General features: G+C 44.6%; 1 protein-coding gene and 1 long non-coding RNA gene across 2 annotated transcripts; one reads left to right on the top strand and one right to left on the bottom strand.

The window, feature by feature from the left end:
* Positions 1-3,764: 3,764 nt before the first annotated feature.
* SELENBP1 (selenium binding protein 1) lies at positions 3,765-11,859 on the bottom strand. The gene is made up of 12 exons (XM_072644810.1): positions 11,737-11,859; positions 9,406-9,459; positions 8,991-9,103; positions 8,573-8,758; positions 7,970-8,090; positions 6,710-6,892; positions 6,216-6,394; positions 5,446-5,524; positions 5,239-5,360; positions 4,823-4,915; positions 4,562-4,680; positions 3,765-4,231 (listed from the first exon to the last, which is right to left on the bottom strand). Exons 1-12 carry the CDS (start codon positions 11,738-11,740, stop codon positions 4,069-4,071), a joined length of 1,416 nt encoding a protein of 471 aa, XP_072500911.1. The 5' UTR covers positions 11,741-11,859; the 3' UTR covers positions 3,765-4,068.
* LOC140527691 (uncharacterized) lies at positions 4,843-7,075 on the top strand. The gene is made up of 2 exons (XR_011974896.1): positions 4,843-4,930; positions 5,218-7,075. It is a non-coding gene; the product is annotated as an uncharacterized lncRNA (long non-coding RNA).
* Positions 11,860-17,339: the final 5,480 nt, after the last annotated feature.

A 17,339-nucleotide genomic window follows, 5' to 3' on the forward strand; every position in this document is an offset into this window, starting at 1 on the left:
GCCGTCCATATTTACTGAATTGTCATTATGCTCAATACGAGATCCTTGTCAGACAACCAGTGAGGTGAGAAGGGCACAGAAAAGAGCAGAGCTGCTCTTGTCATATTGACCATGGCAAAGACTGCTTCATTCCAGCTCTGGTCCATCCTCCTGAGTCCCAGCCAGCCAATCCTATCTCTGCTGTATAGAAGGGGTGGTAGGGAGAGGGAGGGAAAGAAAGGGTATTGAGGAGGGGAGAAACTAGAAACAGAAGGACCAGTTAAAAAGGTTTTTACTATTGTAATATACACTTCTCAGACTGGCATTTAAGGTCCTATACAATCTGGTTCTAAATTACCTTTGTATATAGTGTTCTTTTGTATATATTGTTGCTGTGTAAACTTTTCTCTATTAATTCAAAATTGTTTTCCAGGATTGTAGGATCAGGTCACAGCGCCACCAATAGAGCATTAGTGTGCCGATTTTTCTGAAGTCCCTCCTAGCCTTATATTTGAGTGATATCTATATATATAGATATATATATATATCTATATATATAAAATTTGTTTAGAGAGAGAGAGAGAGAGAGAGAGGTTTGTGCTTTAACTCTGAGTAGGATTTTATTTTATTTTTCCAGTTTTATCTGACTCTTTGTGACCCCACTTGGGGATTTCTTTCTTTTTTTAATTTATTTTTAGTTTTAAACCTTCACTTCCATAAGATTATGAGTCCCAAATTTTCTCCCCATCTCTCCCCTACCCCTACTCCAAGAGGTGTGTAATATGTAAAGAATTAGAACTATGAGAAAGAAGAAACAAAAAAAAGAGAGTAAATAGTATGCTTTGATTTGCATTCAGACTCCATACTTCTTTTTCTGGATGTGAACAGCATTTTCCACCATGAGTCTTTTGGAGTTGTCTTGGATCCCTGCATTACTAAGAAGAGCTAAGCCTATCAAAGGTAGTCATCACCCAATGAGGTTCCTGGTATAATCCGCTCCTCGTTCTCATTGCTCACTCTGAGTGGGATTTTAACAAGCATAGATAGAAGTAAGGAAGAAAAACTATACCATCTGTGTTGTAGAAACAAATGTTTATTTTTTATTCTATATTTAAGCATTTTTATACTTAAGAGAATGTTCAAAATGACATAGTCCCTTCATAGACCCAGGGACACCAAAAACTGTTGAAGTTCCATGATGTGTTGTGGTGGAACTGTCTTAAAGAATTCAGAGTCAGACCACCTCTAATCCAAGTATAGATATTTATCAAGATTGACACCTCTCATGAGTAGGCTAAATTCCAAGAGGAACCAACAACTTCAGAGAAAACAAGATGGATTTTTATAGGGTAAACATTCAATTGCATAACAGAAATTTACATAGAATATATAAATATGATTATTATTAAAAAGGCAAGAGGAGTTAAGATTAGGTAATGGAGGAGGGGGCCCATCTGTGGTTTGGTCGTTAAACATTCTGGCTAGCTATTAACAGAAATTTATGTAGAATATATGAATATGGTTATTATTAAAAAGGCAAGAGGAGTTAAGATTAGGTAATGGAGGAGGGGGCCCATCTATGGTTTGGTCGTTAAACATTCTGGCTAGCTATTGTGATCCTGGCTGGTCAAGATAGACAGTTTGGTATTGTGGTCTTGTCTTGGGCTAGATGGATGATGTGATTATGATTGATTACAAGAACACACCTGTTTCTGTGAGAATGGGTCTAGGGGTCATGGCTGGGTAGAGGCAGTAGCTGGGTTCCCACACTTGCTGTTTCTGTAAGAACTATGAGTTTCAGGGACACACCTATTGTTCTAGTGAGCAGTGAGGCATGTACAAAGAAGTTAAGACATTGGTGGGGTGGGTACAGTGGGTCTGTAATGAAGTTAGACTGCTGGGGTTGGGGGCAGCTCTATTAGGACTTCATCAATGCTCTTGGGTGCCTATCTAATATGTCATTTTAAAGTCACAGTTGATAAGATTCTTGAATAAAGAAAATTTTACATTATGATAAAACATAGTTCTAGAGCTCAGAGTAAGGTAAAAGTTCAATTAATAATTTACTTTGTCACCTAGAACAATAGTCACTTAACTTTTGGTACACCCTTAGAGAATTATTTTCCTAAAACCATTTAGTCTCCCTTTGACCATTCACTTCCTTTAAGAGTTCTCCTTTCCGGCTGGTTAATGCTGAACAAGAAATATCCTCATTAACTGAAGCAATCAGAGAATTCTTTTTTCTGATCATTGCCCTACAGTTAGGAGTATACATAGACAGAAAGTATGGGTGAGAGTTGACCATGGTGGGATGGTATCCAAAAAAATAAAATTAAAGGGTGAGAAAGAGGTACGCTGGGAGAAGGGGCAAGGAGGAGGTAGAATAGATTATCTCACATAAAAGAGGCAAGAAAGAGCTATTACAGTTTTAGGGAAAGATTGAGAGATGATGGCAGGCGATGCTGATCATTGCCCTGATGGCTTCAGGATGTGCTCATCCATTGCCCCCTAGATTCCTCCAGTTAAATTACCTGATCTTCCCCTTTACATACCAAATAACACTATTTATTGCTCTCAGCATTGACTGGTCCCTCTATTCAGGGAAGGGAAACTCCTTTAATCTTAGCCACAGCTTGCTTCCTTTTATAAACGCAGCACATAAGGGTGGTTCTGTTTCGCAATAATCTTAGCCAATCAAATCATTTCCAGTTCTGAGACTTAATCAGTTCAAGATGAAGTTTGTACCTAAGAGGCAGGGGCTTTGGTCCTGTACCTAAAGTCTGAATCATTGGCCTCATTCCTGAGTCTCCTTAATTATATCCCCATCCACCCCAAAGGAGAAGAGAAAATTGATGAGAACAGGTTCAAAATGATTGTCATGGGGATGAGAGGAATATTGTTCAGTGAGAAGAGTAGTGCTGGAAGGTGAGTAGTAGTAGTACTGCTTTTGAAGGAGACTCTTCAAAATGAGTGAAGGAATTACTTAAACCTAGTGTAGCTTTCTTGGCCAAATGGCAATCTGGTGAACAGGTTTCAGCAGCATTCACTTTCATGGGCTAATTAAGCATTAAATTGGCCGGGGCCAATGGGAAGTCCTTTTACTGAGGGCTCCCTGTGGTCTTTGGGTAAAGTATAAGGGCTCTGGACTGATGACACAGATTCAAGGCTTCTTCAGAGTCAAGTTAAAGAAGAGGAGGGTCTCCAGGTTGAGAAGAAGCCGGGGGCTTCGGATGGGAGGGAGAGCGTGGCAAGGGTTGGTCTGGCAGAAAAATGAAGTTTTTGGTCAGTTTGCACCATTGTCTGTGGTTTCTTCCCCTTGATCTTTTTTCAGTTTAACTTATATTGTGTTCCTGCATATGTAGGTTGTATCTTTCCTGGTGGTAGAGACTTTTTTTGGTCTCTGCCTCTTCTGTAGTTGATATGCTGAATTGAGAATAGTGGGCAGCATGGCATGATGTTCATTTTCCACCTGAGGAAACAGCCTCGGATACTCTCTCCACAGGGACTATCCTTTCTTCTTATCCCCCTAATGACCTCACCAGTGGCTAGTTGGGGGTAAAAGTGTGCTAGACTCAAAGCTAATTTATACATCGGTGATTTGGGGCCTCATTAGCACTATGTTCTAATCACATGGGCTAAGTAGACACAGACAATATGCATGTGGAGCTATGTTTGCAAGCTCCTAAATCTCTTGTCTGCTTCCTTATCCTAAGCATAAAGGGCTAGTTCCTCTGGGAATATATATAAACAAATGCCTATCTTCCCCCAATTATGAAAGACTCAAAGAAAAGAACTTGGTTTATTCCTTAATAACCACCACTAATGGGAGTAGGGGAATGGGGAAATAATGGCAACACCAAAGTCAACCAAGAAGCCATATAAAAATAGCAGATAATGAACAAAATACAATCAATCAGGGATCAAAAAGAGGGAGTTAATTCTCAAGATTCCAGACTAGATTCCTCCTCCCCCAAGGGCTCTAGGAAGGAAGCCAGAAGGCTTTTAGAAAGGAGCAAAGACCCCCACCAAGAAGCCTAGGCTGTACAGCATTTGAGGAGTTTGGGCTCAGGAGTAGGGGAGGGCCAAGTTTCAGAGCCAGATGTCAGAAGTGCAGTCACCCCCAGGGTAGCGGAGCTCATGAGCTAGGGCTGGACCCAGAGGTTCCTTCCCGAAATCCACCAGGAAGTTAGGGTTCAATGTCAGGCCCCCCTTTTCTGTATCTACATCAATCTGCAGCATCACTGAACCCTCCCTGGAAGAAAAGGAATGTATAGGATATATGAGATATGGGAAGATATATGGAATAAGGAAAAAGTCAAGTCTCCAACCCTTGTAATTCTCCTTTTCCTCTCCAGCCTCTTCCCTCACTAAGCAATCCATGGGAACTCTTCTTCCCAACTTGGCAGTGGAGATGCACATGTGGGATGATGTTGAGGGGAGAGTGTCAGGACGATCATGGGAGTTGGGTTTCTGCTTACGGAAAAGAGGAGTGTGTGTGTTGGGAACGAAGCTTGGGAAGGAGTTTCCTTGAAGGTGGTGGAAGGGGAAAGAAAGGGATTGGGGAAGAGAGGCTAGCTCTTACTTAATGAGGTCAGGGTAGAACTGCTTATCCCAACCACTGTACAGGGAGGTGGTGACAAAAAGACGTCGTCCATCCAAGCTGAGCTGGATCATCTGGGGACCCCCTTGAATCCTCTTACCCTTGGGGAAGGAGCACAAATATATATCTCAGGGTTAGGGTTAGGCTTAGGGTTAGAGGAAAGCTGCCCATGTGTCAGGGTCCCAGGCCTTTGTGAGGAGGATTGTGGGAGATCTCCATTCCTGACGGAAGGGGTGCTTTTACCTTGATCACCAAGGGCTCTGGTTGACATTTCAATTCCTTATCCTCTAGGACTCTCACTGGGCCTCCCTGGACAATGCTGCCGCCAAGGAATATCTGATCCAGAGAGAGGTGAGGAAGGTGACCACTCTCTCCATACCTTTGAGTTGTGTCCAGACCACTGATCCCAGTCCACAGCTTTCCCCCTTACCCTTGCTCTGGGGGTTGCCTTTTCACTCTCCCTAGTCAGCTCTCCTTGCCATCCCTCTGAGGCTTCTTGCTTTTCCTTCTCTCCTTACTCCTTTGTGTTCCCAAATACCTGTGCTGTTCCCCTCTTCCCCATCACATCCTTTTTAACTCAACTTTCATTCCCCTTTGATTTTCTTCTACTCTGTCCCTCTATCCCTCCTCTGTCATAGGTCTCTCCCCAGCTCTACAACCTGTCCGACCAGGCGGGGCCTTTGAGGGTCTGAGATGTCGTACTGCCTCACGTCACCATGTATCCAGTTACTGAAGTAGAGGAACCGATCATCAAGTGACAGGAGAATGTCTGTGATCAGGCCTGAGGGGAGGGAAAAAAATGATTTAATTCCTGGATGCCCCACATCCAGGAAGTGGTAACATACCCATGCCTCCATGGTGTTTACCTGGCATGTCAGGCAGCATCCATCCCTCCACTTTCTTGGATGGCACCTGGATCACCTTTTCAACTGCCCACTTCCCTCCCTGTATCAGAGGCAAAGAGAACCAGGGAGTTCAGGAAACAGTAGGGGTGGGGAGAAACTGAGTCAGATTCAGACCTCCCTCCGATTGGAAGAGGAGAAAGGCTGGCTACCAAATATTTATTGAATATCTGCTGTGTTTGCAGGTTTTGAGTATGTTAAGAGGACCAAGACCATGGGAAAGCGAAGGTGGGGTTGTGGAAGATGCGACTATGGCCTTGATTTCTTGTGGAAGTGTTTGATATGAATTTGAGAATGAGGAATATGGAGGTTCATGGAGATGGTAGTGCCTCACCTCATTCTCAGGCTCTCATTAGAGAGGGCCAACATTTGATACAGATAGATATGTGGAACCAGTATCTTTGCCAAGAAAATCCCCAAAAGGGGTCACAAAGAGTCAGACATGACTGAAAATGACTGAACAACACTGTGTGCAACCATACAACACATCCTTCCATATATCACTTCTTTCTGTGGAGGTGGATAGCATTTTCCTTCATAAATCCTTTGTAACTGAAGGATTACAACACTTAGAATAGCAGTCATTTAGTTACTCTTTGAATAGTATCGTGTTACTGTACACAGTGTTCTCTTGGTTCCGCTCGTTTTACTCTGCATTATGTCTTGCAAGTCTTTTCATGTTTTCTAAAACCAACCTGATTATCATTTCTTACAGCACAGTAGCATTCACTCACCTCAGTCTTATAGAAGCGCTGGATGTTAGAGCTGAGGGCACATCCCACAAATCCCTGGCAGGCAGCTGGGTCATGCAAGAATCGGATCTCCAAAGGGATTAATCCATCTTGCATTTGTAGAGTTTGTATAAGCTCCCGACGCTGCCAATCCCAAACATGAATCTGGCTCCCATACAGCCCTGAGAGGGATGGAGGATTAAGGTACAGAAAGGAAGGGCAGGGAATCTTTAGCCATCAGGATACAGGGCATGGGGTTAGGGGGTGAAAGAGTTGTGAGCAAGGCTAAGGATCAAGGCAAGAAGCTTGAAGCAAGGGTAAAAGGTCCTGGGAAGAGAGAAAATAGGAAATCAGAGCCAAGGTTAGGGTGGAGAAAAGAACATTCAGCACCCTGTAGACCTTGTCCCCAGGAGTCTGCAGTGGAGGCTTAAGAAATGAGATCCAAGATTCAGGAGGGATCAGAGTAAGAGGACATGAAACCTGGAGGGACCCCTCACCAGCAGAGACATCTGCAGGATTGAAGCCATCTTTGAACACATTGGGGGCTGCCCACTCAGTGCTGATCAGGACATTGTGCCGAGGCTGATACCAGAAGTCGTAACCCATCCGAGCAGCACCTCCAGGCTTCTGCCAAGTCCCCTTCACCTCAAAGGTCTCTCCGTCTAGCAGTACAAACCCTCCTGAGGAGAGAAGACATCGTGGAGAAATTACCATGCAGAACCATCCCACTCCATACACTAGCCCTGTATGAATATATGTACTTCCAGGCAGCATTAGATCCCAATACCTCATCTCCCAATTCTATCTCTCCCTTCACATTGCAACGTCTTGGTTACATAAATTGAGAGGTTTCAGGAAAGAAACAGAGTATGTGGTCCCTGGTACCCTGTTGTCATTCCTTTGCTTTCTGGCATTTAAAGGCAGCTAGTTCTTCACATATACTGAGTGCTAAAAGGATCAGTGCCCTTACTATGGGTTTCCCATTTTAAAAATCTTAAGATTTTGTGGTCCAGTCTTCTAGTTTTACAGATGAAGAAACAAATCTGTAGGAGTTAAGTAATTTGACCAAGATCACAGTCTTCCCTAGATCCCTTTAACAGCATTCCAATGCCACAGTGGAGAAGGGTCCCCCCTATTCCTGTCACCACCCTTACTATCACCAAGTGCTAACCCCCACTTGGACATAGGCCAGCTTGAGTTCCAGGAAGAGCAGTGCCTACCAGACCAAGTCAACGAACTTTATTAAACACCTACTGTATTCCAGGCACTGGGGATACAAAGAAAGGCAAAAACACAGTCCACCCCTTCACTGATTCCTAAGGCCATCATCCAGGGTGATCCGACCCCTGCCTCCTCAGCATCCATGGTGATGGAAGACCTTGGCACTGTCAGATGTTCAACACCACAAATAAACATGATCCTCAGGAGGATACATTGACATCTGAGGAACATGGGACCTTTCTAGCTGACTTGGAGCCCAAATTTCCTCTATGGATCATCTTCCCCATCAGAACGTGAGCTCCTTAAGAGCAGGACCTGTCTTTTCTATTTGGGTCCCCAGCACTTAGCACAGTGCTTGGCACATAAGGAAGCACTTCAGTTCTTTTTCATTCATTCGTTAGGAGCAACTCAGATTGCTCCCCAATATACTGAGGCAAACCAAGCCCTCACCCTCCCTCTGCAGCCTCTACCTAGACATAGAGGTATCTGCCCTATACTAAGAGAAGTCCCATCCACGTTCCCCACAGCCCTGGTACCTTTAGCATTGCCCTTAGGATCCCCCAGGGTGCTGATCATCACCTCCCCACTGGGCAGACAGTGGCTGGTGTGGAGGTGGGCCAGGTCACACTTTGACATCACTTGTGCGGGCTCTATAACCTGCGTGGGAGTTGAGAGTGGGAAGTCAGTAACCAGTGTGGCTTAGGTGTTCTCCTCAACATCCTTTCCTTCCAACTTCTTCAAAACATGGTCTTACATACTTCAGAGAAATGGGGTAGGGCTGAGGCACTTATATCCCCAATCTTAGAACATCAGAAACTCCCCTTCAAATTCTAGAGATCCCCTGGCCTCTCTTTGGAGAGGGGGCATCACAGATCTCAGAAGCCTAGATTGCTGTGTTATGAGCGCAGTGGCTTGTAGGCCCACCCATGATGCAATACAATTGCTTGGCCATACTTGGCCATCACAGAGAGATCGTCCCAGATGGGGATATCCCAGGGTTCCCTTATTCCTCTGTCTCCCCCTTCTAAGTTCTAATTTTCCTTCTTCCTCCTTCCCACTAAAGAAAGTTCATGGTGGTCAGGCAGAACGGGGAAGCTGGGACATTACTTGGTCCTAGCCAAGATGAGAGGGGAACCTGCCTTATGTAGCTTTGGGGCCCTGGGATCTGAGCCCACATCCACCACATAGATACGTGAGGAAATGAGGCTGGGCAGGATGAGCTTGGTGCGGGATTTGCTGCTGTCTCCAAAGCAGCTGCTGCAGGTGTTCCAGCCTGAATGATGCAGCTCATCTTTCAGGTATGGCACTGGCAGCCTGTGTATTACCTGAGAGCAAAGAAGGGGAGAGTGCTGAGTAGGGAAAGGAAGAAAAGGTTTTATCCAAAAGCCCCACAAATTGAGAAAGAGGTGAGATCTGACTGAGATTCCAGGTTGGAGCAACTCGTATAGAAAAAAGACCACGAAAGTACACTGAGAGTTCAGAGGGCACCTTGGTGAGAGGAGGGGGATGAAAGGGAGAACTACAGGTGATCCCCTGATGCCCACTGCCCAGTCTCACCTGGCAGTAGTAAGGAGACTTGGGGTCCACATCAACAGTGGCCAAGTAGTCAGGGGCCTCTGTGCCTGTGTTTCGATAGATGCAGGGCAGGTAGATAAGCTCCTCTCGGGGCCCTGATACATCAAAGAATAAGCAATGAGGGTCAGCCTATGGAGACCGAGCAAGCAGTGAGAACTAGGTGAGGTCTGAGAAATGGCACTGTGGCAGAAGAGGAAGGGCCAGGAGAAGAGGCAGGGGAACACCAAGCCAAATCCTACTCATTCAGCAGAGGTGCTGCACCCATAGTTACAGCTGGGTGCCTGACACCATTCAAGGGCAGAGCGTCCTTTTGGCTTTCCCAAAGGGCATGCAAGTGCTGGAGCTAGTGGCACTTCTCACCATTCCCAGGCTGTCCCAGGAGAGTACATCTATTTACCTTTCATAGCATCCAGAGGGGTGGGGTAGCCAGGTCCACATTTTTCACATTTAGCTGTGAAAGAAACAGAAATTTGGGATTAAAGAGGTGCTTTACTTTATAGCCTCACTAGACATCAGCTCAGGCTTACCCATACCCCGGGTCCCTGACTCAGTTGGAATAGGCACCTGGCTCAGTTCACCCTACCTTCCCCTTGTTTTCTCTCCTCCATCACCACCCTTCATCTTTCTCTACTGGAATGTCTAGAAAGGAGGGGGGAAAATATAAGCTGGAGACTGAGCATGCATGTATGTGTCTAAGGGGGCAGAATCCAGAAAATGGAAAACCTTTTTCTGCTGATAATCTCCTACAGAGTCTCAGAGGAATGTCAGTAATCCCGGGAGAGAGCACACAGAAGTAAACTCCTGAGATGGACTCCCACCAGGTGTGGTTAGGCAATACCCTTTCCTTCCTGGGACTTCTTGTCAGAGACCCACATTATAGAAGCCTGAATATAGTAGCCTCTAAAGGGATAGTTCAGTCACGTTCTTGAGGTTTAAGGGGCTACTGTGGTTTAGGGGTGATGTCCTGTAGAAAATGGTATCAGTCATTCCCAGAAAGCTGAGATATCGTTTATGGGGAGGGTGGTGGTGGAAATCATTGGGGTGGAGTTAGGAATAAGATGTTCCAGAATGATTCCAGGGGAAAGGAAATATTTTTGGCAGAGACTTCCACTTATTCAGCTGCTAGATAGCCTACAATTTGGCCTTTGGAGGTGAACCTGGAATGACTGGAGAGGAGCTGTGAAGTGAGAACCCCTTTGGGGTAAATAGAGGGCAGGAGAGGAAAGGATGGGTTCTGGTCCTGAATCAAACCTCCTTGCATCATGGCTAATATGGTCTCTACTCCAGAAATGATGTGGGGAAGCCCTGGGAGAGCAAGAGACATTCTTCACTGTATCTCTACCAATCTCTCCAACTCTCCTGATGTGAACCTTGTCCTGGGATATGAGTGGAGAAGATCAACAGGGCAATGGCTGCAAAAGAATTGCTGGAATGTCGGGTCCAGAATGGAATCTGGATTCTGGCAGTATCCCACTTGGGTGGAGCTTGGGAGGGACCACAGAGAAGGGAATTAAAGAGACTTGTTTGGCCACTTTAAGGCCTTCTGCTGACAGTTTAACGTTCTATAGGGCAGAGCCTTGGGCACAGAAAGAGAGGGGCTGAGACTCCAAATTAAAGGCAGAAATACTGAGATGAATGAGATCTAAAGAGAGTTGGAGAGAATCAGAGACAAAAAAAATCAGGTCCTATCTCTCCAAGGTACAGGGCATCCAGGTGGCCCAGTGGATGGAGCACCAGCCTGGAGTCAGGAAGACCTGAGTTCAAATCTTGCCTCAGACACTTACTAGCTCTGTGACCCTAGGCAAGTCACTGAACCCTGTTTGCTTTAGTTTCCTCATCTGTCAAATGAGCTGGAGAAGGAAATGGCAAACTACTCTAAAAGGAGTCATGAAGGGAGTGGATCTCTCCAAGATAGTAGGGAAGCATGGGTACAGGAAAGATAGTTTCTCATCCCGGTTTCTACATTCCTACCTAACTACTTCTAGTTCCTCCATCAGCCTTTCAGAGGTCCCAGACACTGAATGCTAATCAGTTTCCGTCCTCCCACCCCACTGTTAAAAAGAAGGGTCCTTGAGCACCCAAGAAAATCTCCAACTGGGAAACCTTCTAGGCATACTGACAAACATCCAGCTCATATAGTTAACACTACTAGGGGCAAGACCTTCACATTATCATGGGTGATGACCAAAACAGGGGTTGATAAACGTGCTCTGGACTGTTGGGACAAAGAGAAGGATACCTGAAGTCTATGAGGACTGGCCACTGATTTCCTTTCCCTGAATGGCCTTGGGTATCTAGGCTGCCTGGGCTGGCCAAAGCCAGGACTGGGCAGGGGTGAGGGGATGATTCTTGGGTTCACTGACCCTGCAGAGAGCGCATGGCTGATAGCGCTCTTCCACCCAAGAGCATAAGGTCAATGGGTCGCCTTGTGTTCAAGTTGATCATTTCGGAAGGGTGGTGGTGGCGATTGCACTCTCTAGATTTTTCTCCTAACGCTGGTAAGACAGTCTGGGGATCCCAGGCCCAACCGAACTGGGAGGGAGAGGAAAGTCCTCCAGTTCTGATAAGGACATCGTTCTCTCTCGATAGCCACCGAACAGCCAAAAGGCACTGGCTGAAGGGGAGAGAGGAATGACTTGGGGAAAAAGTCTACGGCCCCGGCTCCTCCAGGTTTTCCTGGTGTCTGTCACTGTGTAGGGGAAGGAGGGGAAAATGGACAGGCTCTTACCCATGTTGTTCACCTCTGCTCCGAAGTCTGGCTGTGGCTGGTAGAGGCTGCAATTGTGAACTGGGAAGGGGCAGAGAGAAGGGAATTTATGTAACGGCTGGGGGGTGGGGCAGGGGAGGACCCGGGCATCAGGCCAGGACCAAAGGGAAGGAGCACAGGCAGTTGCTAGCAGGCCAGGACTTTTCCTAGAGTTCCGGGCCTTCTGGTGTTTGTTTGAGTTAGAGGGGTGGGGGAAGGATCAGTGAGAAGGAGGAAGGAAAGTGACCCCTGGCATGGGAATGTCCACACAGCCCCACTCAGGTTTCCTCGCTGTTCTGAGGGGCAGGGCTGTGCCCTTCTCTCAGATTGTATTCTCCCGTACCAGGTCAGCTGCCCAGCAGAACCTCCTTCTCCTCCCCTAATCCACACTGCCCAGAGAGCAGGCCTGACATCCATCCTTCATGCTCAGGCTCTGCTGTCCTCCACTGACATGCCTCAGTCTCAGTCTCCCTCCCACTTCACCCCCAGTCCAGGGTTAGGCAGAGGGGATCAGATTCTGTCTGACCACAAAGGAGTTACTAGGTTTTGAAATGGAGAGATAAGTAATTCTCCCTATTATTATCAACTTTATTACCTTCTCCTCATCCAGGAGGTGGAAGTATAAGGAAGAATATCTGCCACCCCCTCATCTCCCAGCCCAATTTTCTTCAATTCCCTGAGGGCCAGGGGAGAAGGTATGGAGAGCATTGCCAACTCCCCCAGCTTAGTTGTGGCTAGACAATTAAATTCACTGGTCTTCTTCTTCTCCTCTATAAAATGGGAACACTCTCCTTTGCCCCTGGGTCACTCAGACCTAGATGGTAGCTTCCTAAGGGCTGTTTCTGGTGATGTTAATAATGACAATGATGGGCCCTCTTTTTGTCACCCAAACACTTGGTAAAGGCTGTAGAGCCCAACAACCCATTGGACTTCTAGCCCTTTTATTCTCTTCCCACAATCTCCCTGACACAACAGTGTTACATCTATCTTTCCAAAGCACATCTCTGATCATGTCACTTCCCTGATCAAATATTTTCAAAGCCTCATCATTGCTAGATAATGTGCGCATGGCAATGGGCTTGGAATCAGGAAGATCCGAGTTCAAGTGTAGCCTCAGACACTTACTAGCTGTGTGACCTTGGGCAAGTCACTTATCCTCTGTTTGCCTCAGTTTCCTCAACTGTAAAATGTGGGTAATAATAGCACCTACCTCATGGGGTTGTTGTGAGGGCCAAATGAGATCATATTTGTAAAGCACTTAGCACAGTGCCTGGCACTTAGTAAACACTTATATAAATGTTAGTAGTTATAATTATTATTGTTATTAAAATCGAAGCTCTTTGGTTTGGTATTCAAGGCCCTCCATGCTTTAGCCCCTTTCTAACTTTCCATATTTATTTTTCACTATTCCTTCCCTATGCTGAACTTCAGCCAAGCTGGTCTATTCTGACTTCCCTAAATGCATCTTGTGATTTCCTGTCATCAAGCCTTTGGCCTTACTGTTCCTTAAGTCTGAAGCGCTTTCCCTTTCCTTAGCTATTTGTTAAAATCCAACTCATTCCTCAGGGCCCAACTCTTAATGGTGGAATAAAGAAACAGAGTATTTATATTCAGATACTGATTTATTTAGCAATACATGTGACTGCAGAAACAAAGCAGATCCAAGGCTCTCGGTAGCCAAAAACTCAGAACTTTACTTTTTACACAGTTAATATACAGTTTGGAGGGAGGAAAAAACAGAATTTTATGGATTGAGACACCTGGTTTCTTATTGGTGGAAGGGATTGGGAGACACTGATTTGAGAAGGAGAAGGATTATTTTATGATATTCCTTAACTCAGGTGACTTTTGGGAAGGGGAGTAATTTTGAGACTTCTCTAAAATCAGGTCACTTATAAATAGCTGAAACTTTGCTTCACAAAAATGGCAGATAAAGGCAGAATGGAGTCACCAATGCCATTTTAATGTAACACACCCCAAATGCCACCTGTTTAATGAATCCTTCCCTTTTTGTCCTCAAGTAGTTGCAATTTCTTCCCCCAAAACCGTACAATGAGCATTATCTTTAGGTAATGACAGTAATTTGTGTGTTTGTCATAGCGGTCCCATCATGTTATATGTTCCCCAAAGGCAGGGATGGTGTCTGATTCATCTCTGTATCCTTCTAGAGGCCTGGTACAGTCCCTCACCTATGCTAGTTGTTGGACAAAGGAATGGATAAAGAGGTAAGCGTAAGACTCAGGGAATATGTCACACATCAGAGATGGAGTATAGCCAACAGTAGTGGCCTTCTCATCCAGTCACTTTGCTACACAAGCTAAAGACATCCCTGAAACTAAGAAACTTATCAAAGGAAGAGACTGAGGCAAAGATAAGATGGAGGCCACTTATACAACTCTTGTCTTTGGAGGTTGAGTCTTCCCTATTCCCACTAAGTGGCTCCTTGGCAGGAATGTTCCCTATTCCATTTATGCTCTCTTTTCCCAGAAACCGGCTGAGATCCAGCGGGTGACATTTTGTCTGTAAAAAACACTTTAATCTCCATAGATGAAAGCTCCAGGGTGGGGTTTTATAGAGCTAGAGAGTCTGGGGTGCCAGAGAAAAGGAGGATTATCATTGAGCCTAATTGTGGGATCACTAAACTAGCTAGGATGAGCAGGAAATAAAGCTGGGCCCTCAGGGGTCATCCTGGACCTCAGAGTGAGAAAGCATGTGTTTAAGAGTAGAAATATCCAGAGGTGGGGCCCACTGGGCATTTCTTCATCTGGGAGCCCTACTCCCATCCCCTTTATTAAGGGTCTATTGTGTGGAGAGCCCTGTGAGCTACAAAGTTTAGGAAAGTGGTAGATATAATAAGTACTTACATAAATGTTAGGTATGATAATAATAATTATTGTTATTAAAACCCAAACTCTTTAGCTTCCATACTTTGGCTCCTACTCAGCTCCCTACTTTTCCATATTTATTTTTTCACTCCTCCTTCCCTATGCTGAACCTCAGCCAAGCTGGTCTAAACACATCTTATAATTTCGTATTACCAAGCCTTTGACCATGCTGTTCTTAAGTCTGAAGCACCTTCCCTTTCTATATCTAGCTGTTAAAATCTAACTCATTCCCCATGGCCCAACCCCAATGTCACCCTTTTTAGTGAATCCTTTCTTTTTTGCCCCCAACCAGTTGTAATTTGCAGAGTTTATAGTCTAGCATAGAGCAAAAAGTCAGTCATTCACCAAGCCCTGTGCCAGGCACTGTACTGTGCTAAGGAAGCATTGGGGGTATAAAGAAAAACAAAAATAGTTCTTGACTTCAAGAAGCTTACACTGTAAAGTACAGAAATAGGGACATACAAGTTCCCAACAGAGTAGAGGGAACCTCAGAACATCGTCCCCTTTAAAAGGTGGTGTTTGAGCTGAGTCTTAAAGAAAGCCACAGATTTTAAGAGGCAGAGGTGGGGAAGAAGCATGTACCAGGCATGGGAGAGAGCCTGTGTAAAGCCTTGGAGACAGAAAATAGAGTGGTATGTCTGAGGAACTGGAAAGAAGGCCATTTTGGCTGGACCATGGAGCACTTGGAAGAGAATAATGTGTAAGGAGAGTGGAAAGATAGGAAGGGGCCAGGTGTTACGAAAAGTCAGAGAGGAAAGAGTGTCCAGGAACTGTGTTAAATACTGCAGAGAGGCCAAGGAGGATGAGGACTGAGAAGAGGCCATTAGATAACTTTGGAGAAAAAAAAATACATATATGTATATATACACACACATATACACACTTAAAATTTATATCTTTTTTTATATCACCAAAATTTCTGTCATTAACCTTTCCTCCAAAACCCTACCGCCACTTCCAGTCATCGCCTATAACAAATCATATTTTTAGAGAAAAAAAAAAGAAAAACCAGTAAAAATGATCAATACATTGAAAACATATAAAACTATGTGCTATGTTTCACACCTTTGGACTCCCCAACTCTGCAAAGAAGTGTATTTCAGGGTGTCTTTTCCTATATCTTCTTTGAAGTCATGCTTGTCCTTTGTAATTTTGCAACATTTTCTTCTGATTGTTTTATGGTTGTTTTTTCTGATTACCCTGTCCCAGTCATAAGTATTCTGCTAAATGTTTAGCAACCAGCCCTCCTGGGAAAAAATATGCAGGATACACTTTTAAGTTTAATCTGCATTATTAACATTGGACAATCAACAAAATAATATATCAAGCCCTGATTTGTAGAGTGTGTCCACTTCTGAGAGCTCACACTGAAAATGTAATAATTGGTCTTGCTGGCAGTTTGAGGTGGCACATCCCTGTTCCTGGTCTTTGTGTATATCGTTTTCTTGATTCTACTTCCTTCATTTTGCATCAGATTGTGATAATTCTTCCATGCTTCTCTAAATATATGATATTTGTCATTTCTTACAGCACAGTGATATTTCATTACATACATGTTCCACAATTTGTTAAGCATTCTCCAATTGATGTATATCCATTTTATTTCCAATTTTTTGACATTAAAAAAAGTGCTGCAACAAATGTTTTGGTTTATGTGGGAACGTTTAAAGAGAGTTGTTTTAACTGAATAAAATTGCAAACCAGATTACCTAGAGTTTAGAAGAGAGTGAGAGGTGAGGAAGTGAGTGGAAGCGTAGACAGCTTTTTCAAGGAATTTGAGGAAAGGAAGAGAGGCATAAGACCATCGCTAGCAGGGATGATAGGCTCATAAATACATTAGACAAGTATAAGACAAAATGCTTTGTGAAACCCAGTGGGGGAAGGCGGTGTATCCTACTTCTCAGCTCTCTGAATCTTATCACAAAGGCCAGGATGGAGTTGGCTGTGAGGAAGCCAAACAGAAAAGTAGGAAAGGGAGGGAGGGCATACTGCCCTCTTCATGTCAAAATTGCCTGGGTCATTGACTGAAGAAAGATGTTACCTTGCATATTCTTTCAAAACTATCATTTATATTGATAGTATTATTTTTTAGTACCTTTATTTCCAACTAAATCTTCTCTCTTTCCTATCCAGTGAGTCATTCCTTGTAACAAATTGTAAAAAAAAAAAAAAAAAAGAGAGAAAAAAGCAACTCAGCAAAACCAAGCAATATACCAACCATGGTTAAGTATATGTTTTGAACAATTTTATGTCTGCCATTTGACTAGAGGGTGTTTCTTGTCAGTATTCAAGTACCCAAATCTCTCTGGCCTCTGATCTTCCCCCCCCCCCCCCCAAATCTATACTTCCTGCTCCTTTTATCCTCCCAACTTTTGTTCCAAAGCCAGGGCTCTTGGTTGGGAAGATTGGGTAGTGGGACTGCCATATCCAATGGAGATATTTGGGGCCTGAGGAGAGACAGAGGAAAGAGAAGCTGAAGGCAGGCCCACTGGAGTCATAGCCTGGTTCTGCTATTCATTACCTGTGTTACAGTGGGCAAGTCCCTTTTCTGTTCTGTGCCTCAGTTTCCCCATTTGTGAAATGAGAAGATTGGATTGGCTAGTCTCTTTCACAGTCCAGGTAAGGCCCAGGACTGATCCCAAGGCAAAGTAAAAACAGCATAACTCAGCTATTCTACTCTGGCTAGGAAGGGCAGGGTTC

Source organism: Notamacropus eugenii, chromosome 2 (genome assembly GCF_028372415.1).
Source record: "Notamacropus eugenii isolate mMacEug1 chromosome 2, mMacEug1.pri_v2, whole genome shotgun sequence".
NCBI lineage: Eukaryota > Metazoa > Chordata > Mammalia > Diprotodontia > Macropodidae > Notamacropus > Notamacropus eugenii.

Coding starts and splice junctions, on each gene's coding strand:
- SELENBP1 (XM_072644810.1), bottom strand. Junction 9,104..9,405: donor CCCTCTGGATGCTATGAAAG/GTAAATAGATGT, acceptor TTGATGTATCAG/GGCCCCGAGAGGAGCTTATC. Junction 8,091..8,572: donor GGGCCCCAAAGCTACATAAG/GCAGGTTCCCCT, acceptor ACTCCCACGCAG/GTTATAGAGCCCGCACAAGT.